Genomic DNA, 25,425 nt, shown 5'->3' with positions numbered 1-25,425 from the left:
TGTCCCCCTTTGAAAATGAATGCCATTTGTAAAGAAATAAAAACAAACAATCGCTGAAAACTGTGTTCCGCCTAGTTATGTGAAATTTCAACACTCGCACGCTATTACAAATGCATCAAAACAAACATGTGTAACAGTTCCTTGAAAATGGTGAGATTTTAAAAGCGCTTGACTGTCTGGAAGTGGGGCCTGTTTAAACAGTTCTTTTTTTCGGAATTCAATGCTTACATCAGTATGCTGACACTTGTTTTGTAGAGTAATATAAGTAATATACACGCTATCATTACAAAAACAACAAAACAAGTGTCAGTATACTAATATAAACATTGAATTCCGAAAAAAAGACTGCCTAAATGGGACCCATTTTCGGACAGTCAAACGCCTTCAAAAAGTCACCATTTTCAAAGAACTGTTACACATGTTAGTTTTGATTCATTTGCAATCGCATGCGAGTGTTGAAATTTCACATAATTAAGTGGAACACAGTTTTCAGCAATTGTTTATTTTTATTTCTTTACAAATGGCATTCATTTTCAAAGGGGGACAACTTTTTCAGAATATTTTCAGTACGGGACAGTACGGCAGAACATGTAATGGTTAAGTAAAATATTGGTAACGATGTTATTCGTTTATAAAATATTTCTGTGTTTTGATGATATACTCCTAAACCTTAACGCAACCGTAAAAATTTGCCCTCCGCACAAATTAAATGATTTCACAGTGCATGTAAATTGAGAGTAGCTACAAGATGCGGCTTTTCATATGACAATAAAATTTGTCCGTGGAGACAATATAATCTTTTTATGTCAATATATAATGACAAATACATCGATTCTTTCCTCTGCAGTTTGCTTTGATATCTATTTAATAAAATTCTTAGACCATTCTTCCTGTAAATGCCCTTGTTCCAAATAACACTCCAAAATAAACACCGATAATGCCCCAAAACCCTTTTATTACTTCTACAGAATTTGATTACCAACAAATGCCCAAGTGATGTTGAAGCTGGTCCATATATTTTATGTAATACTTTCCTGATCTATTGATTATTAATTGCCTAATTATGTCCATGCCCACTTGATTTTGTCCTAATTAACTCACACACCCATTTAACTTGATACCCTGTTTATTGCTTTTCAACAATTTGTACATGAACCAAATCTGTCCTTTATTTGAATGAGTTATATGTCCCTCATGTATAGTCAATTTCCATGTTGAACTGATTTTGTCCTAATGGACTACATGCCCTATTAATTTGATACCCTGTTATTTGCTTTAATTGAACGTACATGATCCAACTTTGCCTGTTTTGAATGAAATTATTTCATACTGAATGCGAATGTATGTCCTTGAACTTACTTTTCAAATTAAAATTCTTTAAACATTGCTAACAAATGGCCATTTCTTTCTTCTATGCATTCATTCTGATTTCGCTCTTGGATTTTAAACAAAAATGAATGTGTAAAATGTTACAAATTTACAGTGACAACATTATATCTCATGTGTAACGATCTACAAATATTTGATAAACCAAGGCTCATATTTATAATATCACAGACAGAATATCACATTTTGATTAAGAAGTATTTAAAAATATAAACAACAGACATTAAACAAATAACTGGATGGGTTATTAACGCATATCAATAATTTTTATTGGTCACACACATCACGAGTGATTTTATTCATACAACCACTGGTAACGTTTCCTTTCCACTTTTGACAATTAACACTTATTCTAGACATTTATACTGAGTAAACTATAATTACATAATAATAGCCATAATGGAAAGAAAAATAACCAGATGTTTATGGTCTTGCACTAAAAAGTAATTTTAAGCAATCACGCAAGGTGATGGGACAATTGATTGACTCTTGACTAATTACCTTATTTATAGAGAAAATTCAATTTTCAGATCATACTTCACAGAAAAGGAGTTTTCCTGACACCAAAAAGATAAACATTATAAATCTTAGCAATGCTTTAATGATTAAGTCCAACTTTAAGCTTGGTTTCCTCATTGACTTCGTTTGTAGTGAGGCCAGATGGTGCCATCATGCCGTTTACACCATCATCATGTGGCTGCTGAACATCAAACACTTCTGAAAAGATAAAACATATAATCCAAGATAAACAAGTGCTCATTTTCTGTGAGATTCAGCAGTGAATCAGTCATTTAAACTCAAAGAATGGTGATCTATCATAAATCTGCCTGCGAACTAGTACAGCCACACCTAAAGTTGCGTTTTGTAAGCTTTTCCATAGAATATAACGTTAGCTGGGAAGTCATTCTTAGAAAGATCTTGATCGAGTTTCCTATCAATCTTGTTATATGTCTCTTATACAAGATTTTGACTTAAGGCTGAACACCATTAAATCCGGCTGTTCTATATTTCGATATTTTCTAGCATATCAGATTTGATTTTCAGGCTTATATTCCCATAATAACTATCGCTACTTTATAAAAACTAAAAGAAAATTCTTTCGCCGCCATTTTTACCTTGCATGCGGTGAGAACATGCTGATTTCGACGGAATGCAAAGTGATACATTCTGAAACGCGGTAGAATAAAAGTAAACACGTTGCTGTTGAGAAAAGGCACTAGGAAAGGAAAAATGATAAACACTATTTATATTTGGACTAATAGACCTGCGAAGGCTTACATTCGTTTTGGTTGTGATCAGCCTTAAGAACGTTACAACGGTTCCTGGTCTAAACCTATGAGGTGAAGTGATTGTCTGTTTGCATAATTTGGGTTTGGCAAAAACATTTGTCAAGACTTTTAACAAAAAATAATTTAAATGATCACACCTTCTTGTCTCATATTAACTGCTAGTTGAACATTCTCATGAAATCTGTCAGTTTCTGCCTCAGTTCCACTTCCAACCCTTCGAACACATGGCAGTAAACATACACCTGTCACAAGAGTAGATAAAATGAAGTCATAAGACTTATGGACTGCTTTTACTAAATTTCTCTTGAAATATAAGGCAATACCGTTCATATATTATACCATTTTAAAGTACTCTAAGGATTGTAATTGGACCTTTTAGAATTTAAAGTAAAACCTTTACTAGTTTTGTACTGATCGTCATGATAACGATTTTGACTGAATATTTTTCCATTCAAAGTTTCAACCATTTTAAACCTAAAATCTGTTTTAATTTCAGTTTGGACTTCATTCGTTAATGAATTGTCATAAATTGTTGAGGACATTTAGTTAGTACAAAACTTCAAAACAATTTTTCAATGTTTAAAAGAAATTGTATTTCATTTTTCATATTTTACTGTGGGTCAGAATTTTAAACAAGGAGATCTTATTTCTGGCCTAAAATTTTTTGAAGGATATATGAGCCGCCCCATGAAAAAAACCAACATAGTACATTTGCGACCAGCATGGATCCAGACCAGCCTGCGCACCCGCGCAGTCTGGTCAGGATCCATGCTGTTTGCTTTCAAAGCCTATTGCAATTAGAGAAATCGTTAGCGAACAGCATGGATCCTGTATTATATTTGTCAAAGATTTTATTTGTCAAAGATTTTCATAGAAAAAATATAGTTTGTAGTTGGAGAAATTCAATAAGAATTTAAGTTTGGATTATTACCTCCTTATATCATGGTTGTGCAACTAATACTGACTGAATATAAAAGAATCCCGAAACTACACGCTTATTCAAGACTACCCTTTTTCAAGTGGTTGATACTTCAATGACAATAGCACCGCCTTGCGGGTGCTGACGCTCATCTGATTTTTTTTTTGTATAATAGAAAAATTTTCCTATCCAAGATTTTCTAAGTCCAAAAAGGGCCATAATTCTTGAAAAAAGCATGATGGAGTTATGTTTCTTGATGTACATAGTCAGCTTATGACGGTGAACAACTGTTGCAAGTTTCAACGCAATAGTTTGAATAGTTTAGGAGAAAAGCGGACCTAAACATATTACTCAACCAAGAAAACTGATTTTCTAAGTCCAAAAGGGGCAATAAATCTTGCAAAAAGCAGGCTGGAGTTATGTTTTTTTGCTGTACAGCTTATGATGGTGAACAAGTGTTGCAAGTTTCAAAGCAATAGCTTTGATAGTTTAAAAGAAAAAGTTGACCTAAACATAAAACTTAACCAAGAATTCAGATATTTTCTAAGTCTAAAATGGGCCATAAATCTTGCAGAAAGCAGGATGGAGTTATGTTTCTTGCTGTACAGGGTCAGCTTATGATGGTGAACAAGTGTTGCAAGTTTTAAAGCAATAGCTTTGACAGTTTAGGAGAAACGTTGACCTAAACATAAAACTTAACCAAGAAATCTGATATTTTCTAAGTACAAAAGGGGCCATTAATCTTGCAAAAAGCAGGATGGAGTTATGTTTCTTGCTGTACAGGTTCAGCTTATGATGGTGAACATGTGTTGCAAGTTTCAAAGCAATAGCTTTGATAGTTTAGGAGAAAGGCTGACCTAAACATAAAACTTAACCAGGCAACGCCGACGCAGACGCAGACGCCGACGCCGATCATGTGATGACAATAACTCATCTTTTTTTTTCTTCAAAAAATCAGATGAGCTAAAAAGGTAAAACTGGAAATTATATTGAAATCAAAAGAATTAGCCGGCTTTTTAGATATTTTGTGTTAAGGGGAGTCAGATACAACATTTTATAATAGATAATAAAATGCATTTCTAATTGGAATATAAGTATTAGGACTTTTCCTTCTTAAATAAATCTCAGACAGATATATGAATAAGAAAAAAAATGTTATAAAATATTGCTTAAATAAAGCAACAATCACGGTAATCCCTGTTATGGATTTAGTGGATCAAGTAGCAATCAGCAAATTTAAAGTCAAAATTAAATACATTTTTATCAACGAAATGTTTAACATAGGTGTAAAGAAGTACCTGAATTTTGGTCATCAAGGATTAATGGTAATCACAAGTAACGTACGAAAAGACGTAGGAAAAAGTATATTCAGACCAAGTTTTCTATTCATCTTTTTTTCTTCCCAACCCCTTTAGAAAAGTGATTTTAATGAGGCATACCTTTCTTCTTGCATTTACCGCAGTATACTGCTATGACTATTCCAATAAACGTTATAATGACAATAATGCAGACAAAGACGATGGTCACCTCTTTGTGATAGTCAAAATCTGATGATGGAGTGGAGATCAAATGTGGCACAATCGTTGTAACTAAAACGAAGGAACAATGCAGCACTGTCTACTCTGTATTTTGTAGTTACGTTACACATTTCTTTTAGGTTTAATTCTTTCTTACCATTAAGTAAAGTATTTTTACTTTCTTCAAGTTTTGTGAAATAGCTGACACTGATAATGTCATTAAACTCTATTAAAGAATTAACACTAAGTATAACAAACATCCCAAATCCCAAATTCAGCCTAAAATTGCTGCCTTTCATAATAATTTTGTTTTCAATACGCTGACTTTTAAACCTGAAATATTAGTATTGAACGCTAAAGTCTACATGGGGTATTTCTAGAGACTTCACTGTTCCATCTAGCATTATGACTAAAGACAGAAAACAGGTTTTCGGTGCTTTTTTAAGGTTTGCACAATATTAGATATCTACTTACACGGCAAGTGATAGTCTGGGCAAGAAAAATTGCACGCATCCTGAGTCATCTGAATATCTGCGTGATAACATATAACATAGCAACTACTACAGCGTCTAGTCACCTCATCATAAAACATATCCTTTGGACAGACGCACTTCATTTTCATGTTATCATATTGCATGTCTCCTGTACATATTTCTCCTGCTCCTGCTTCCTCTTCTTCTTCAGCTGATACTGGCATATCATGTGCTGCAAATAACACGAGTTATATCAGTAAACTGCTGTATGCTGCGCAATTGTAAACTTGGACATTTGCATATAGGCCATAAATAAATAAACATAATCAAAAAATATGTCATTTTAAATTTATTCTTTTAAAATGTCTATTAAATAAGAGGACCAAGACGGCCCTAGGTCGCTCACCTGAGTAACAAACCATAACAGGGTAAACATGTTGTACTTAGTGATGTCACTGAGACGAATATTCTGGCCAATTTTCATTAAGATTGGGAAAAAATCGTGGCCTCTTCAGTGTCAACAAGCATTTTCTTTGATCTGACCTTGTGGCCTAGTTTTTTTTTATATCCCACATGACCTAGATTCAAACTTATCCAAAATTTCATGAAAACAGACATTCTGACAATGTTTCGGGAAGATTGGGGCTAGTAGACAATTAGACAAGCTTTTTCTTGAATGTAACCTAGAAACCTAGTTTTTGACACCACCTGACCCAGATTTGAAATCATCCAAGACTTTATGATAACAAACATTCTGACCAAGTGTTATGAAGATACAATAAACAAGAGATCACAGAGTGATCTTGGCGCCCACCAATGTGCCATTTTTGAGTGCTCCAAATTTCAAGACTTATTGACTAGCACAAGGTCAAATTTCATTTCCGTACACAACACTGTGCATGTGGTCCAAATTCGAAAGTTGTAGCTTGAGAAATGTGAAAGTAGGTCACTAGATCAATTTAAAGGACAAAGTTCTTTGTACACAAAACTATGCATGTGCATCAAGTTTGAAGGCTGTAGTTTGATAAATTTGAAAGTAGGTCACTAGGTCAATCTTAAGGTGAATGTTTATTTCGGTACACAAAACTATGCAAGTGGTCCAAATTTTAAAGCTGTAGCTTGAGAAATGTGAAAGTAGGTCACTAGGTCAAAATCAAGGTCAAATTTCACTCCAGAACATTAATCTATGCATGTGGTCCAAATTTGAAGCCTGTACCTTCAAAAATGTGAAAGTAGGTCACTAGGTCAATGTCAATGTCAAAGTTTGTTTCGGTACACAATCCTATGCATGTGATCTAAATTTGAAGCCTGTAGCTACAGAAATGTGAAAGTAGGTCACTGGGTCAATCTTAATTCAAAGTTCATTTCGGTACACAAAACTATGCAAGTGGTCTAAATTTGAAGGCTGTAGCTTAAGAAATGTGAAAGTAGGTCACTAGGTCAAAATCAAGGTCAAATTTTATTTCGGAATAAAAAGCTATGCATGTGGTCCAAATTTGAAGCCTGTACCTTCAACAAGAGATCACATAGTGATCTTGGCGTCCACCAATGTGCCATTTTGAGTGCTCCAAATTTCAAGACTTATTGACTAGCTCAAGGTCAAATTTTCATTTCCGTACACAACACTGTGCATGTGGTCCAAATTCGAAAGTTGTAGCTTGAGAAATGTGAAAGTAGGTCACTAGATCAATTTCAAGGACAAAGTTCTTTGTACACAAAACTATGCATGTGCATCAACTTTGAAGGCTGTAGTTTGAGAAATTTGAAAGTAGGTCACTAGGTCAATCTTAAGGTGAATGTTTATTTCGGTACACAAAACTATGCAAGTGGTCCAAATTTGAAGGCTGTAGCTTGAGAAATGTGAAAGTAGGTCACTAGGTCAAAATCAAGGTCAAATTACACTTCAGAACATAAATCTATGCATGTGGTCCAAATTTGAAGCCTGTACCTTCAAAAATGTGAAAGTAGGTCACTAGGTCAATGTCAAGGTCAAAGTTTGTTTCGGTACACAATCCTATGCGTGTGCTCTAAATTTGAAGCCTGTAGCTACAGAAATGTGAAAGTAGGTCACTAGGTCAATCTTAAGGTCAAAGTTCATTTCGGTACACAAAACTATGCAAGTGGTCCAAATTTGAAGGCTGTAGCTTGAGAAATGTGAAAGTAGGTCACTAGGTCAAAATCAAGGTCAAATTTTATTTCGGAACACAGAACTATGCATGAGGTCCAAATTTGAAGCCTGTACCTTCAAAAATGTGAAAGTAGGTCACTTGGTCAATGTAAATGTCAAAGTTTTTATCAGTGCACAAAACTATGCATGTTGTCCAAATTTGAAAGCTGTAGCTACAGAAATGTGAAAGTCGGTCACTACGTCAAAACCAATGTCAACTCATGTCAAGGATCATCTTGCCACTCAAAACCATACATGTGATCCAAATTTGAATGTTGTAGGTTATTGACAAGAAAATTTTAAAAGCTTTTCCCTATATAAGTCTATATGAACCATGTGACCCCCAGGGCGGGGTCATATTTGATCCTAGGGGGAATAATTTCAATAATCTTAGTAGAGAACCACTAGATGATGTCACATACAAAATAGCAAAGCCCTAGGCCCTGTGGTTTTGGACAAAAGTTTTTCTTTTTTTTCCCTATATAAGTCTATATAAACAATGTGACCCCCGGGACGGGGCCATATTTGACCCTAGGGGGATAATTTGAATAAACTTGGTAGAGAACCACTAGATGATGCTTCATTACAAATATCAAAGCCCTAGGCTTTGTGGTTTGGACAAGAAGATTTTCAAGCCAAGTTTTTCCCTATATAAGTCTATGTAAACCATGTGACCCCCGGGGAGGGGCCATACTTGACCCCATAATCTGAACAGTCTTGGCAGAGGACCACTAGATGATGTCACATACAAAATATCAAAGCCCTAGGCCCTGTTGTTTTGAACAAGAAGATTTTAAAGTTTTTCCCTATTTAAATCTATGCAAATTATAGAAATAAACAAAGGGCCATAACTCACTCAAAACATGTTGAACCAGTCTGATATTCAGCGGGACACAACTAGGGTACCAATACATCATTCTGACAAAGTTTGGTCAAAATCTCCCTGGTAGTTTCTGAGGAGATGCGATAACGAGAAATTGTTAACGGACGGACAGACGGACGACGGACGCAGAGTGATTTGAATAGCCCACCATCTGATGGTGGTTGGCTAAAAATGTGTAAGTAGGTCACTAGGTCAATGTAAAGGTCAAAGTTTCGGTTCACAAAACTATGCAAGTGGTCCAAATTTGAAAGCTGTAGCTTCAGAAATGTGAAAGTAGGTCACTAGGTCTAAATCAAGGTCAAATTTTATTTCGGAATACAGAACTATGCATGTGGTCCAAATTTGAAGCCTGTACCTTAAAAAATGTGAAAGTAGGTCACTAGGTCAATGTAAAGGTCAAGGTTTGTTTCAGTACATAAAACCATGCATGTGGTCCAAATTTGAAGGCTGTAGCTTGAGAAATGTGAAAGTAGGTCACTGGGTCAAAATCAAGGTCAAATTTCATTTCGGAACACGAAACTATGCATGTGGTCCAAATTTGAAGCCTGTATTTTCAAAAATGTGAAAGTACGTCACTAGGTCAATGTCAAGGTCAAAGTTTTGTTCAGTGCACAAAACTATGCATGTGGTCCAAATTTGAAGGTTGTAGCTACAGAAATGGGAAAGTAGGTCACTAGGTCAAAATCAACGTCAATTCATGTCAAAGTTCATCTTGCCACTCAAAACCATACATGTGATCCAAATTTGAATGTTGTAGGTTATTGACAAGAGGTTTTTAAAAGCTTTTCCCTATATAAGTCTATATGAACCATATGACCCCAAGGGCGGGGCCATATTTGACCCTAGGGGGATAATTTTAAAAAAACTTGGTAGAGAACCACTAGATGATGCTAAATTATAAATATCAAAGCCCTAGGCTCTATGGTTTGGACAAGAAGATTTTCAAAGTTTTTCCCTACATAAGTCTATGTAAACCATGGGACCCCCGGGGCGGGGTCATATTTGACCCTAAGGGGATAATTTGAACAATCTTAGTAGAAGACCACTAGATGATGTCACATACAAAATATCAAAGCCCTAGGCCCTGTGGTTTTGGACAAGAGGTTTTTCAAAATTTTTCCCTATATAAGTCTAAATAAAACAGTTGACCCCCGGGGTGGGGCCATATTAGACCCCAGGGAAATAACTTGATTCATCTTGGTAGAGGACCACTAGATGATGCTTCATACCAAATATCAAAGCCCTAGGCTCTGTGGTTTTGGACAAGAAGATTTTCAAAGTTTTTCCCTATATAAATCTATGTAAATTATAGAAATAAACAAAGGGCCATAACTTACTAAAAAATTGTTGAACCAGTCTGATTTTCAGGGGACACAACTAGGGTACCAATACATCATTCTGTCAAAGTTTGGTCAAAATCCCCCTTGTAGTTTCTGAGGAGATGCGATAACGAGAAATTGTTAACGGACGGAAGGTAGGACGGACGGACGGACGGACGACGGACCACGGACGCAGAGTGATTTGAATAGCCCACCATCTGATGATGGTGGGCTAAAAATGTGCCCTCTAGGGTGAAAACAAGTTTATTCTTTTATTTGACCAGGTGACATAGATTTTTACCCCACATGACCAAGATGAAATTCATTCGAGATTTCATGCAGACAAACATGCTAACCAAGTTTCATGCACAGCAAATGAAAGGTGCAGCCCCTATTGCATGCACAAGGTTTTTCTTTGATTTTAACAGGTGATCTAGTTTTTGACCTCAGATGATCTAGATTCGAACTTGGGCTAAAGATCATCAAAATCATCATTTTGACCAAGTTTCATGAATAGTCATAAACGTGACCTATAGAGTGTTATCAGGCTTTTCCGGACGACTTAGTTTTTGATCCCAAAATGACCCAGATTTGAACTTAACCTAGCGGTCATCAAGCCAATTATTCTGACCAATACCAATGGAATCTAAAGCGGTAACAAGATTTTTCTTTGATCTGTCCTAATGACCTAGCTTTTGCCCAAACATGACCCAGTTTCCAATCTGACCTAGAGATCAGTAAGACAAAAATTTTGATCAAGTTTCATAAAGTTCATAAATATTGAGCCCCAACTGTAATCTTTAGAGTGTTCACAAGCTTTTCCTTTGATTTGACCTGTTGACCTAGTTTTTTACCCTACATGACCCAGATTTAAACTTGGCCTAGAGATCATCGAGACAAACATTCTTACAAAGTCTCATACTAGTAAGTTACAAATATACATTGTGGCCTCTAGAATGATAACAAAACTTTCCTTTAATCTGGCCTAGGGGCCTAGTTTTGACCCACATGACCCAATTTCAAATTTTACCAAAATTCATGAAGACAAACATTTTGCCAAAGTTTCATAAAAATTAGGTCACAACAGTGGTCTCTAGAGTGTTCACAAGCTTTTCCCATGATTTGACCGGACGACTTAGTTTTAGACCCTATATGACCCAGATTTGACCTTTAGAGGTCATCAAGACAAACATTCTGACTAATTCTCATGAGTTTGAAACATATTAAAATTGCGTTCTCTAGAATGTTAACAAGATTTTCATTTGATCTTGCCTAGTGACCTAGTTCTTGGCACTACTTGACCAAGTTTCAAATTTCTACCTAGAAATCATCGAGACAAACATTGTGACCAAGATTCATAAAAACTGAATCATAACTGTGGCCTCCAGAGTGTTCAAAAGCTTTTCTCTTGATTTAACAGGGTGACCTAATTTTTGACCCCACATGACCAAGATTAGAACCTGACCTAGAGATTATCAAACCAAACATTCTGACTAAGGTTAATAAAGATTGAGTCACAACTGTGTTCACAAGCTTTTAAGCCCACCTGAGCAGGAAGTGCTCAAGCTGAGGTATTGTGACCAGTCATTGTCCGGCGTCCGTCGGCATCCGTCGTGCGTCGCCCGTCGTCCGTCAACATTTTCTTGTGATCACTTGAGAGGCCACAGTTGTGATCCAATCTATATGAATCTTGGTCATAATGATTAGTTTAAAGATCTTTATGTCAGGTTCGAAACAAAGTCATGTTGGGTCAAAACTAGGCCACTAGGTCAAATCAAAGGAAAAAATTGTGATCATTCTAAAGGCCACAGTTGTGACCAAAACTTTATGAAACTTGGTCACAAGGTTTGTCTTGTTAAATTCTAGGTCAAGTTTAAATCTGGGTTTTGTTGGTTCAAAAACTAGGTCACTAGGTCAAATCAAAGGAAAAGCTTGTGAACACTCTAAAGGTTACAGTTGTGACTCAATATTTATGAACTTTATGAAACTGTCAAAATTTTTGTCTTACTGATCTCTAGGTCAGATTGGAAACTGGGTCATGTTTGGTCAAAAAAGTAGGTCACTAGGTCAGGTCAACTCTAGAGAACTCTAGAACTCTAGAGGCCGCACTTGTGACCCATTCTTTATGAAACGTAGTCAGAATGTTTGTCTTCATGATTTCTAGGTCAATTATAAATCTGGGTTATGTTGGGTAAAAACCTAGGTCACTAGGTCAAATTAAAGCAAAAGCTTGTGAATACTCTACAGTTGTGACCCAGTCTTTATGAAACTTAGTCAGAATGTTTGTCTTTGTGATTTTTAGGTCGAGTTCAAAGTTAGGTTATGTAGGGTCAAAATAGGTCCCTAGGTCAAATCAAAGGAAAAGCTTGTTTACACTCTATCAGCAACAGTTGTGACCCAATCTTCAGAAGTTTGGTCAGAGTGTTTGTCTTGATGATTTTAGGTCAAGTTCAAATCTGGGTCATGTGGGGTCTTAAACTAGGTCACCATGTAAAATCAAAAGAAAAGCTTGTGAACACTCTAGAGGACAAAACTGATACTCAGCCTTCATAAAGCTTAGTCAGAATGTTTGTCTTGATGATATCTAAGGCACGTTTGAATCTGAGTTATGTGGGGTCAAAAATAGGTCATCAGATTAAATCATAGGAAAAGCTTGTGAACACCCCTGTGGGCACAGTTGTGACCCAATCTTTATTTAACTTGGTCAGATCGTTTGTCTTGATGATTTCTAGGCCAGATTTAAAACTGGGTTATGCGGGGTCAAAAACTATGTCACCCGATCAAATCAAAGGAAAAGCTTGTTGTTATGTATATGTCTTATGTCTTTTTCCCTAAGGCAAAACATTGTTTACTGACCTTGTTTAAAGACATTATTCTGTATTTACTATAACATCCTCCTTTAATCTAGAAAATTCTATTAATTTGTGTATCAATTATTGACAAACAGTGTATGTCAGTTATTTTTTTAGAAAAGATTGTCCTTGATTTTTCCAGAATGTTCTTTTTATTCTTATTGTTACATGAAAATTCTGGAACCTTCAATGATACAATATATAGTCAGATGTTTTAGATAAAAAACAGACCCTAAGAAGCTAGACAGTAGATATTGATGCAACTTTCCTGTATTATTATCAGGTTTGGATATTTAATATTTTAAAGGATTATTTGAAGGATTTATATTAAAAGTTTCTAGATATTAAAAATTATCTTTGAAGAGAGGAATTATAAATTTTGGACATTACTTTTGAACTGTATGAAACATTGTGGAATTTATTCTGACTGGATTTAAATTTGACCTGGACAGGATTTGGACTATTTTACCTATGAGATTGGATTTTACAGCTTTTTGTCATTTTCAAAGATATTTGTATTTTTACTTAAATTCATGAATAAAATTTTGTTATTGTTATAGTTGCTGGTTTGTCTTTCTGTTACTTTTATTTACTGTAACAAGAAATAGTTACACACTGACGTAATAGAAAGTGTGGGGCAAGCCGGGATCAAGCATTGACTGCTATATTTTTGAATTTAATATTTTTTAGACTTTTCAGCTAATTTTATTTTAAGATTATTTTGTATTGGAAAACTTCTTGACTTTTTTTAATTTTTGGTACAGTATACATACAAGCAGCTATCAAAATGTCATTTGATTTTGATAAGTTTGTGGCTGAGCCATCCCAGGAGATGTTCCAGTTAGCTAAGAAATCATTTACTTCTGCTTGCCAAACACTATAGCATTTCTGAAGTAAAGTCATCCATGCTCAAACAAGAAATTAAGAACATAATTGTTCAGTATTTTATGGACTTATTTTTGATTCATCAGTTTAGTCACTCGTTGTTGAAACTAAGTCAGATTAGAAAATAAGGGAAATGCAATAAAAGTTGTAATTTTAAGAAAGAGAAATGGAGAGAGAAGAAAGAATGTAAAAGTTAGAAATGAAGAGGGAAAGAGAGAGACGAAAGAGAGAGGGAGAGAGAGAGAGAAGAAAGAGAGAGAGGGAGAGAGCGAAGAAAGAAAGAGAAAGAGAAATATGGTTAGAAGAAAAAAGTTAGAGATTGAGAGAGAAGAAACAGAGAGAGAAAAAAACAAATGCAATACGAATTAGAAATAAAACAATAAAACAAGAGGACCATGATGGTCCTGAATCGCTCACCTATGAAATGACCCAGTGTTGAACTGAGTATGACGTCGTTATTTCTATTATTTGACACAGTGACCTAGTTTTTGAGCACATGTGACCTAGATATCATCAAGATAAAAAAATGTGACCAATTTTCATGAAGATCCATTGAAAAATATGACCTCTAGAGAGGTCACAAGGTATTTGTATTATTTGACCTAATGACCTAGTTTTTGAAGGCACGTGACCCACTTTTAAACTTGACCTAGAAATAATCAAGATGAACATTCTCACCAATTACATGAAGATCTCATGAAAAATATGGCCTCTAGAGAGGTCACAAGGTTTCTCTATTTTTCGATCTACAGACCAGGTTTTTAAACGCACATAACCCAGTTTCGAATTTGATCTAGATATCATCAAGCTGAACATTCTCACCAAATTTCATGAAGATCCATTGAGAAATATGGCCTCTAGAGAGGTAACAAGGTTTTTCTATTTTTAGACCTACTGACCTAGTTTTTGACCGCACGTGACCCAGTTTCAAAGCTGACCTAGATATCATCAAAGTGAACTTTCTGATCAATTTTCATGAAGATCTCATGAGTATGGCCTCTAGAGAGGTCACAAGGTTTTTCTATTTTTAGACCTTCTGACCTAGTTATTGACTGCACATGACCCAGTTTCAAACTTGACTTAGATATCATCAAGGTAACTATTCTGACCAATTTTCATAAAGATCCCATGAAAAGTATGGCCTCTAGAGAGGTCACAATGTTTTCCTATTTTTAGACCTACTGACCTAGTTTTTGACCGCACGTGATCCAGTTTCAAAGCTGACCTAGATATCATCAAGGTGAACATTCTGATCAATTTTCATGAAGATCTCATAAAAAATATGGCCTCTAGAGAGGTCACAAAGTTTTTCTATTTTTAAACCTTCTGACCTAGTTTTTGACCATACGTGATCCAGTTTCAAATCTGACCTAGATCTCATCAAGGTGAATATTCTGACTTATTTTCATAAAGATCCCATGAAAAGTATGGCATTTAGAGAGGTCACAAAGTTTTTCTATTTTTAGACCTACTGACCTAGTTTTTGACCGCACGTAACCCAGTTTTAAACTTGACCTAGATATCATCAAGATGAATATTGTGACCAATTTTCATGAAGATCTGTTGAGAAATGTGGCCTCTAGAGAGGTCACAAGTTTTTTCTATTTTTAGACCTACTGACCTAGATTTTGATCGCACGTAACCCAGTTTCAAACTGGACTTAGATATTATTAAGATGAACATTGTGACCAATTTTCATAAAGATCCATTGAGAAATGTGGCCTCTAGAGCGGTCACAAGGTTTTTCTATTTTTAGACCTACTGACCTAGTTTTTGATCGCACGTAACCCAGTTTCAAACTTGACCTAGATATCATCAAGGTAACTATTGTGACCAATTTTCATGAAGATCCACTTAGAAATATGGCCTTTAGAGAGGTCACAATGTTTTTCTATTTTTAGACCTACTGACCTAGTTTTTGACCGCACGTGACCCAGTTCCAAACTTGACCTAGATATCATCAAGATAAACATTCTGACCAAATTTCATAAAGATCCCTTGAAAAATGTGACCTCTAGAGTGGTCAGAAGCAAAAGTTTACGCACGCACGGACGCACTGACGGACGGACGACGGAGCCACGCGATCACAAAAGCTCACCTTGTCACTTTGTGACAGGTGAGCTAAAAATTAAAATTGGCAAGTAGAAGTGCAGAACCTCCAACTCCCTCTCACTTTGATATCACCAAACATAAAAGATTAGTTCCACCTTTTCAAGAAAAAGTTGACAAATATTTCATGGATTTTGAGAAAAAAGCTGAAAACCTTAAATGGCCTAAGGAAAATTGGAGTATTCTATTACAAAGTGTTTTGATTGGCAAAGCCCGTGAAATTTATACACAGATGTCTGTAGAGCAAATCTCAAATTATGATTATGTTAAAAATTAAATTCTGAAATGTTATGAGGTAGTTCCTGAAGCTTACAGGTAAAAATTTCGAAATTGCAGAAAGGAGTCCGACCAGACCCATGTTGAATTTGCCGGAGTTAAAGAGCAGTTATTTGATAGATGGTGTGCATCAAAGAAGATAGGTACTAGTTATGACAAACTTAGGCAGTTAATGTTAACTGAAGAATTTAAAAGTGTATTGCACCGAGGTCAAAACTTCCTTAGGTGAAAAACAGGTTGAAAATGTAAAAGATGCTGCTCGGTTGGCTGATGATTATACTTTAACTCATAAAATTTCCTTCAACAAACCAAATTATTTGAACAAGAAACCATTCTTTCCACAAAATAATTCTAGGTTCTCATCTGTTAATAATACAGGAAGTTCTCAAAAATCAAAATTTTCAGGTAAAACACCTGCTGAAAATTCAGGTATTAAACCTGCTGAAAATAACCCTTGTCTCTACCTACTTGCAGTTGCTGCAGGAAACCTGGACACATTACTTCTCCATGTTTTTCTCTAAAGAGGAAGCAGGGAAGAGATGAGGCAAGACCTACTGGCCTTACCTCTGTTAAGTCTAAACCCTAGCCTTGTTCTGATATTAATACTGTTATAGGGGCCAAGGACACCAAGTCCGATTCTATTATGGAGGTTAATGAGCCATTCATATCTGATGGTTCTATATCACTTATCGGTGATCCTACCCAGTCTACTCCTATTAAAATCCTAAGGGATACTGGAGCTTCTCAATCTCTTATTCGTGCAAATGTTCTGCCTTTTTCTGAGAAGACTTCTTCTAGTACAAATGTACTTATTCAAGGGGTGGAGTGTGGTTTTGTTTCTGTACCCCTTCAAAATGTTTATTTAACCTCAGAATTGGTTACAGGCCCTATGACTGTGGGTGTTAGACCTGATTTACCATTTAAAGGTGTCCATTCACTGTTAGGAAATGACCTAGCTGAAGATAAGGTTGTGGTAAATCCACTTTAACTGACACACCTTGTTTGGATCAAAAACCTGATCTTGTTGGACAGGAAATTCCTGACCTTTACCTTTCTTGTGCAGTTACCCATTCTATGGCTAAGAAAGCCATTGAGAATGATCTTGTGTCAGACATTGATTTGTTCGATACTTTTATCAATGAAACATTTAGTTCTGAGACAGATAATTCTGTTTCTTCAAATCTGTCTATTCAACAAACAGACTCTGACAACTTCTCTGATCATTTTCTTTTCAATGACCAAGGACATAACTCGCTGTCAAGGTCACAGCTTATTCAGAAACAGAAGAGTGATGCTGAAATTTCATTATCATTTCAAAAGGCTGTTAGTGAAGAAGAAGCTTCACAGGTCCCTGTCTGCTATTTTGTTAAACATGGGATTTAGATGAGAAAATGGCGGCCACCAGATGTCACAGATGTCCCTGCTGATGATGAATGGACAGTTAATTACCAGATTGTGGTCCCAAAATTTTATCGTCAGGAAATTCTTTCCCTGTCTCATGAAATGCCCATATCAGGTCATTGCGTTGTAAATAAAACATACCACAAGATTTTGAATAATTTTTATTGGCCTAATTTGAATTCAGATGTGTCTCAGTGCTGTAGGTCTTGTCACATAATGTCACATGACGGTAGGCAAACCCATCCGACGTAGGTTTAAAAAAGGTTTAAAAGTGTACATTCAATGCGTGAGATTTAATGTCGACCCCGCTGGCCAGCATTTACTAAAAGCGCCCTCAATAGATTTAAGTTGGCTAGTTGTTGGAATTGACAGAAGATGAATTTATATACTTACATGGCAAATGATAATCAGGACAAAGACTGTTGCATTCGTCACTGGTCCTCTGATGAGCTGCATTGTTGCATATGTTGTAACAATCAGTACATCGTCTGGTTATTGTATCGTGATACATATCTCTCGGGCAAACGCATTTTGCTTTCAAAGCGTCATACAAAATGCCGCTTGGACACTTTTCTGTCGCTACTAGAAACACTAGGGAAGATATAAAGTTTAAAACTATTACCAACATCATCGTCTTGCTTTTCAAACCTGTAGACGCAGTCTGAAAATATACATAAATACTTCTTGAAATCAAACTGCATGAAGTTGCCTTTGAGATCGACAAGCATAGGCTGATATTCCACAGACGCTTTGGGTATGCACAGGCCAGGTAGGCGGCTCTGGACTCTATGAAAAATTTTGCTCAACTTTTTTTTCATGGTGAGCTTTTGTGACTGCTCAATGTCCGTCGTCCGTCGTGTGTCGTGTGACGTGCGTCGTCCGTCCGTCAACATTTTCTAAAAAATCTTCTTCTTGAAAACCACTGGACAGAATTACATCAAACTTCACAGGCCTGATCCTTGGGTGGTCCTCTTTCAAAATTGTCCAAAGAATTGAATTCCATGTAGAACTCTGATTGCCATGGCAACAGAAAGGAAAAACTTTGAAAATCTTTTTGTCCAAAACCGCATGGCGTAGAGCCTTGATATTTGGCTTGTGACATCATCTAATGGACCTCTATGAAGATTGTTCAAATTATGCCCCTGGGGTGAAAAGAGGCCCTGCCCCGGGGGTCCCAAGTTTTACATAGACTTATACAGGAAAAAACTTTTAAAATCTTCTTCTCTGAAACCACAAGACATAGGCCTTTGATATTTGGTATGTAGCATTGCCTTGTGGTCCTCTGCCAAAATTGTTCAAATTTTAACCCTGGAGTGAAAAGAGGCCCTGCCCTGGGGGGGTCTCAAATTTTACATAGACTTATATAGGAAAAAACTTTAAAAATCTTCTTGTCTGAAACTGCAACGCCTATGCTTTTGATATTTGGTATGTTGCATTGCCTTGTGGATGTCTAACAAGATTGTTCAAATTATTCCCTTGGGATGAAAAGAGGCCCTGCCCCGGGGGTCCCAAGTTTTACAGGAATATTTACAGGAAAAAAACTTTAAAAATTTTCTTGTCTAAAACCACAAGACCTAGGCCTTTGATATTTGGTATGTAGTATTGCCTTGTGGTCCTCTACCAGAATTGTTCAAATTATGCCCCTGGGGTAAAAAAAGAGCCCCTACCCTGGGGTCACAAATTTAATATAAACTTATATAGGGGAAAAAATAATCTTCTTGCCTGAAAGTTCAAGGCCTAGGCCATTGATATTTGGTATGTAGCATTGCCTAGTGGATGTCTAACAAGATTGTTCAAATGTGTCCACTGAGGAGAAAAGAGGCCCCGCCCTGGGGTCATTTGTTATATGAGTTATATAGGAATAAATACTTAAAAATTATCAGATCATATTTCCTAGACTATCTGATTATAATTACCTGATGACCCTAAGTGATTAGGGGTCACCTGACTGTGACGTTGACCTACTGACCTACTTTCTTATTTTTTAAGATACAGCCTTGAAATTTGGATGATATGTACAGTTTTGCACACCGATTTTAAAACTGACTTTCAGTGACCATGAATATGACCTACTGACCTACTTTCTTATATTTTAGCATCAGTTTGCCATTTTAAACATGTCGCTCATATTACTCAGGTGAGCGATTCAGGGTCATGATCATCATGACCCTCTTGTCTTAAAATTACTTTCGTCATTCAGTGTAGTTTTGGATAGGGGAAGATATTTGAAGTAAATCAGTATTTTGTCTTTTTGATGATGGTCTATGCAAAATCGTTTAAGCCATGGAAAGAAATTCGTAATTTTTGGGGGTTTTTTTTGTTTTTGTTGTTTTTGTATCCGTGTCTTATTTATGGGGGTTAAGAGACAGTCAACAGTAATCTCTATTAACACGTTATATAAGTTTTAGTGTGAGAGTAACAGCTGGCTTGTTTGTCAATGAACGCACAATATAGTACGAACAAAGGGTGTTTAGGCGATGGAATAGGGTTATGTAAGGTAGTCGGGTGCTGTAAGTAGGCATGGGTTTAGGCCGTACACCGCTTTTCGTGGAATTGCACTTTGTGCGTCATTTAAGGCTCCGTATGCAATGCCGTATGAATACATCTGCGGATGTCTCTAGATTATATCCAAGTACTCCTCACACATAAGCGAACAAAACCCGACGTCAACGATTAATAGACGTTCAGAAATCGAACGGCAAACGCTTGCATACGAATCATTACGAAGGATAACTACGACATGCGAATCCACGCGAATCATAACTCATCTAAATTTCTTGAGTTGTTTTGAGTACCTCAACAGTTTTGTTAAGACATATGTCTGTTCTGATCGCTTGAACATAATAAAGGAGGAGGCTAATTTCAAGATTATTACTTATTCTTTCGTCAAAATGAAAGATATGCAACGCCTGATGCTGCAGTATGTGGCTGCTATGGCCCACAAAGAAGTCTTCCAGCAACAATTTAACATTCACCAGTTATCAGAGGCAGATTTAGGTGGAGAAGAGGAGCCAGAGCACGTCGTATCTGGAGAGGACCATGGCTGCATCCCAAGAGACGGCGCCAATTTGGCTGTTTAAGAGGAGATGTCGTTTAAAGATTTTTATATTTTTAGCCCAAGCAACCCCTGTGGCGGCACCATGAGAACATCTTTAGAAGAGGACCACCTAAGGATTCAAAGTTAAGTTTCATCACTTTCCGCCAAATGGTTTCAGAGGAGATGCTGTTTAAAGGAAAGTGTGGACGGGTGGACAACGGACGGATGGTGAGTAATCACAATAGCTCACCCCGTGCACTTTGTGCTTAAATGGGCTAAAGACTCGATTAATGAAATTCGTTTAAGAAATGATTCTGAATTTAAAATTATACAGTGGTACATTTGTATTGTCTATTTAATTCACATTGCAAATTTATTCACGAGTAGTTATACAATTCATTTGGGAAGGTCATTCAAGTTTTTCTGTACCTAAGGTACAGTGCATTATACATAAAATATGTTCAACAAGATATATGTATAATGTATCAAACGCTTCTTGTGAATAAACAAGCGGAAATCGCAAAAAGGGTAATTTGAATTCTCTCCAAAACATTGAATTCAAAGATCTTAAGTAACACCATGTGAACGTTGTCAGATGACCAGTCTGCGGTCTTCATAATAGATTCTTCTGATGCTCCTCTAAAGAGAGCCATGGAAGGACCTAGAGCTCTAGTACTGTGAGCTTACTTTCAAAGTTTGTCACCCATGGTCTGCCTTACACATTTTCACTATCCAGCCAGAAATTGTCTGCAGTTCAAATATTGACAACTAAAAGGTAAGCTTATATATATTGTACCACTGTAGTATTGTCAGTTTTCACTAGTACAGATTTCTTCTGAACCTTGGAAATCAAATGTTTCAGACACAAGCGGACTGCTTTCATTTCCAGCAAATTATGTGCTGGCAGGTTTGAATCTTGGACCATGAACCTTGAACAAAGTTTTCTCGCATATGACCCTCGCACATGGTTTTCGAAGCATCTGTTGTGAGAGTTAACTCCTCGATCCTGAAACTGGAAAAGAGATCGGCCCTTCTTAATGTTTGCTGAGAAGGGTCGAAAATCAGATGAGATTTGAGATGTGCAGTAACTGGTATAACCATAGTTAAAGGATGTTTTTCTGGTCTCCAAAACCCCAGTAGATGAAATTGTACTAGACGCATGAATAGACGAGCATTTGGGATTAGATCCACGCACGATGCCAGAAGACCTAGAAAGTGTAGAAAATCTCTTGCTACTGTTTGCCCCCTTTCCAGAATATTTAAATAGCCAATTGTATCTTTTTTAGTCTCTCTACTGTAGGACAAGCTATTGCTAAATTGAGTTTGAACCAAACTCCTACAAACACAAAATTGTGCTGTTGAACCAGGCTTGATTTTTCCAGATTTATCATGAAACCTAAAGAAATTAGAAGATTCTGACATTGATATAATTCTTCCAAATGTTTCTGTTTTATCTGGTTCAAGCTCAACCAATCGTGCAGATTAACTGCTGGACGAATATTCCTTATAAGAAGCTGCTACACTTACTGCCTTTGTGAATACTCTTGGGGCAACTGTGGAACCAAAACACATTACTTTTCATTGACACCACTTGCCCTTGAAACAAAATCTCAGATATTGACTGTGAGCACGAAAAATTTGAATGTGCATATATGCATACTTCAGATCAATCGACACTGTCCAATCGTTAACTTTTGACATTGTGTTCATTTTGAAGTGTTCTTTGCAAAGATACTGATTGACACGTTTTAAATTTATTACTGGTCTCATTATCATAAACAAGGTACTTAAAAATATTGATTTATTTAATTTGATGGAATCTTTTCGAAAGCGCCAAAAGAGAATTTATTTTTTCAATAAAAAGATTTTCGTTTCTTTTTTTAACACTTGTATTTATGGTCCCTAAAAATGGAGGTTTCTGATTGAAATACAACTTGTACACCTCCTTTATAATGGACAGTGCCCATTGATCCGTGTTTTATTCTTGTCATGCTTGCATAAAATATCTGAGGAGAATCCCTACAAGTATTTGAAGATAATAGCACAAAGTTTTGCTTACCGTGTCATTGTTTCTTCAGGGTCCGAAAAGGCGGCAATGGCTGCTTAGGCTTCTCATTGTTTTTACCCTCCAACATCACGTCTTTGCCAACATTTACTTTGAACTGGGTGCCCCTCTGGACACTATGCTGTCTCTGCCAAGCACTAAATGAATTATTTACGATTTATCTAACTTAGGTGTTTTAGTTTCCTTTGAACCATAAAACTTAGACGAATGTAATGAACGAAATTTCTTCTGCATCTTGGCCTCGAAGATGCTATCTAATTTCGGTACCTCAATATTAAGGTTCTCCTTGTGAACAGGGAAATCTCTTCTAGTTTGATCCTTGTAGGAACACATCTTGTCAGGAAATTTGCAACGCCAAGACTCACTTAAAACATTCATGTGATGATCGTCCAATATTAGACTAGACTGCCTGCATTACCAGCGTCTAAACCATCACCATCACCAAACAGCTTATCAAGAGCATGAGGTGTCTACAGATTAGAAAACTGCCGGAACCTGTGCCGGGTAGATCCTTGTGGCTCTCGTGCTAGTAGAAACAGAACCAGCAGATTCAGAATGACCTTTGGGATCAGACCCAATGGCACGATCAGCGCCTTCATCATCATCATCCAAGCTATAAAATTCTCTCATATCAGAGTCCTTGGTATGGAGAGAAACGGCATCCTGAGCTACAATGTCAGGATCTTTGCCATTATTAAGAGGAACTGTAGGTATGTGCCTCCCTAGAGGAGTACTATCCCTATACCCTTGTAAACAGTTTTCGGCGAGCCCTGAGAGGTAAATAAACACTAGACTCAGTAGACTGGTTAGGCTGTTCAAGGCTGTCCAATCTCTGCATAATCATATCAATAGACGATGAAAGAGTGTTTTCGAGCGCCGAAAACCGCGCATCAATATCAGGATTGTGCATAACGGTCGCCGGAACTGAACCGTAAGTAGCACGTGAAACATTTTCGAAGTCCTCGTTTTCACCAGAAAACGACATATCTGGACCAAAAATGGAATAGAACACTTACGCAGTATAAGAAAAAGCTATAAATACCAACCAAAACTAAATGATAAAAAAATAAATTAAAACAAAGAGAAAAGCTTATAAAAATTGCCAAAAAAAAAAACGGTGACACTGTTCGACCATTCAAGGTTATAACACACTAAATAGCCGTTCTTCTTTATTCTACATGTACATGTATATAAAATAGAACTATTTCCAATGGCCGCAGCACACATCACCACCCATTTTAAATGTCTATAACTAACATTTTCTTGAAAAATATTGTCAGTGCTAAATAAAAATCAAAAGAAAAGTTGTGGTCATGTTTGATGCAAGAAAAATAATTTCAGTCAAACACACAATATCGCGTACGATCAGTTGGACTAGCGGTAGGGTATTATATACTGTGTTTTTTATTCTTTCTGTTCTGGTGCCAGTGATTTAATATTTGATTTTTATCGGGTTACGTAAAGAGACTATGAAGAATAACACAACAAGCAAACAAACTTTTAAAAGTGCCAGTATGTCAGTGTACTAGCAAGTACATTATCTTGAAGAAAATTTCTACAATAATGTAAACTAAATTGAAAAAAAAGTATTTACCTGTCCTTCATTCCCCCGAAGACAGTTTATCGTGGAATCCCAACTTATTATTTGGGAATCCACTTAAAGGCAAAGTTTTCTCTGAGAACAACAAAATATGTTGATTGTCTGATAACTGGTACAATATCTTAAAAGAGGGCTATGAAGACCCTTTATCGGTCACCTGAGTTTAGTTGCTTGCTTGAAAAGTTATGATTTAAGTTTCGTCTAAAGATAATGTGTTTGTTAATTTCTACTGTCTTTCTTTTCGAGGGAGGTGGGGTGGGGGTGCTGAGGTGTGTGTTAAATGACAATATCAAGCAGTTTCCATTACATAAATAAGGGGTGAATTGTCCACGTACCCTGATTGATGTTTCTGCCCCCTGGTGGCCATGTTTTTTTTTACAAATCATAACAATTTAAACAATCTTAGTAGTGTGAAACTATTTAAAAATCGGGCAGTTAGGGACCACACCTATAGTATTTTGGATTCCCACTTAGCAATGTGAATGAGCAGCGAATACCATATTTAAATAGGAAAGTCCAATATTTGATACTATTCTTAACTTAACACGGTTAATCTATTTCCGCTATGGAAAGTACAGTATTTGTTACTATAATTAGTCATACAATATACATGTATATAAAGTGTAAAATATTGTTGCCATATTTGAATAGGAAAGTCCAATATTTGATACTATTCTTAACTTAACACGGTTAATCCATTTCCGCTACGGAAAATACAATATTTGTTACTATAATTAATCATAAGTATATAAAGTGTAAAATACGTTAATATACTTGATAATGAGATGAGAAAATAAGAACCTTATTTGAACGTTAAACACTGAAAGTTTAAGCATATTTGTAATTTGGTTCCGACGACTATAATATATTACAACACCATTCGCTGCTCACAGTGCTAAGTGGAAATCTAATATAATATAGTATTTATAAATTCGCACCTGACTGGTTCTGAAAACACCCTCACATCATTTATATGGAATACAGAAGGAGTTAACGAGTGTGCTGTCCCTCACTACTCCCCACACCACCCCGACGGCCGAATCATAATAATTTGAACAACCTTGACAGAGGTAATTTGTGTGAAATCGTCTTGAAATATTGATAGAAGTTGTTTTTTTTTCTCTATTTTTAGCTCAGCAGGACCGTTCTGAACAACTTTGCAAGTGTACCACCCAAGATATATCTAGACCAAGTTTCATCAACATCAACCCAAATAGCTAAAAAGCGAAAACTTGTTATGCTTTCGT

General features: G+C 36.3%; 3 protein-coding genes across 3 annotated transcripts in view; 1 reads left to right on the top strand and 2 right to left on the bottom strand.

The window, feature by feature from the left end:
* Positions 1-25,425, top strand: part of LOC123564106 (peroxiredoxin-like 2A) — a 150,071-nt gene that overhangs the window by 27,906 nt on the left and 96,740 nt on the right. The window lies entirely within an intron of this gene.
* LOC128555170 (uncharacterized) lies at positions 606-23,544 on the bottom strand. The gene is made up of 6 exons (XM_053536757.1): positions 22,573-23,544; positions 17,870-18,137; positions 5,586-5,816; positions 5,034-5,183; positions 2,813-2,917; positions 606-2,103 (listed from the first exon to the last, which is right to left on the bottom strand). Exons 2-6 carry the CDS (start codon positions 18,105-18,107, stop codon positions 1,985-1,987), a joined length of 843 nt encoding a protein of 280 aa, XP_053392732.1. The 5' UTR covers positions 18,108-18,137; positions 22,573-23,544; the 3' UTR covers positions 606-1,984.
* The window catches only part of LOC128549482 (chromosome transmission fidelity protein 18 homolog), a 57,412-nt gene continuing 55,042 nt past the window's right edge, over positions 23,056-25,425 (bottom strand). The window contains exon 23 of the mRNA XM_053526139.1: positions 23,056-23,246. Within this exon, the coding sequence (XP_053382114.1) occupies positions 23,056-23,246 (191 nt within the window). The remainder of the gene's footprint in view (positions 23,247-25,425) is intronic.

The sequence above is a fragment of the Mercenaria mercenaria genome, chromosome 2 (assembly GCF_021730395.1).
Source record: "Mercenaria mercenaria strain notata chromosome 2, MADL_Memer_1, whole genome shotgun sequence".
NCBI classification, from domain to species: Eukaryota; Metazoa; Mollusca; class Bivalvia; order Venerida; family Veneridae; genus Mercenaria; species Mercenaria mercenaria.
The sequence above is the reverse complement of the archived record's forward strand: the minus strand, read 5'-3'. Positions and strand labels throughout refer to the sequence as shown.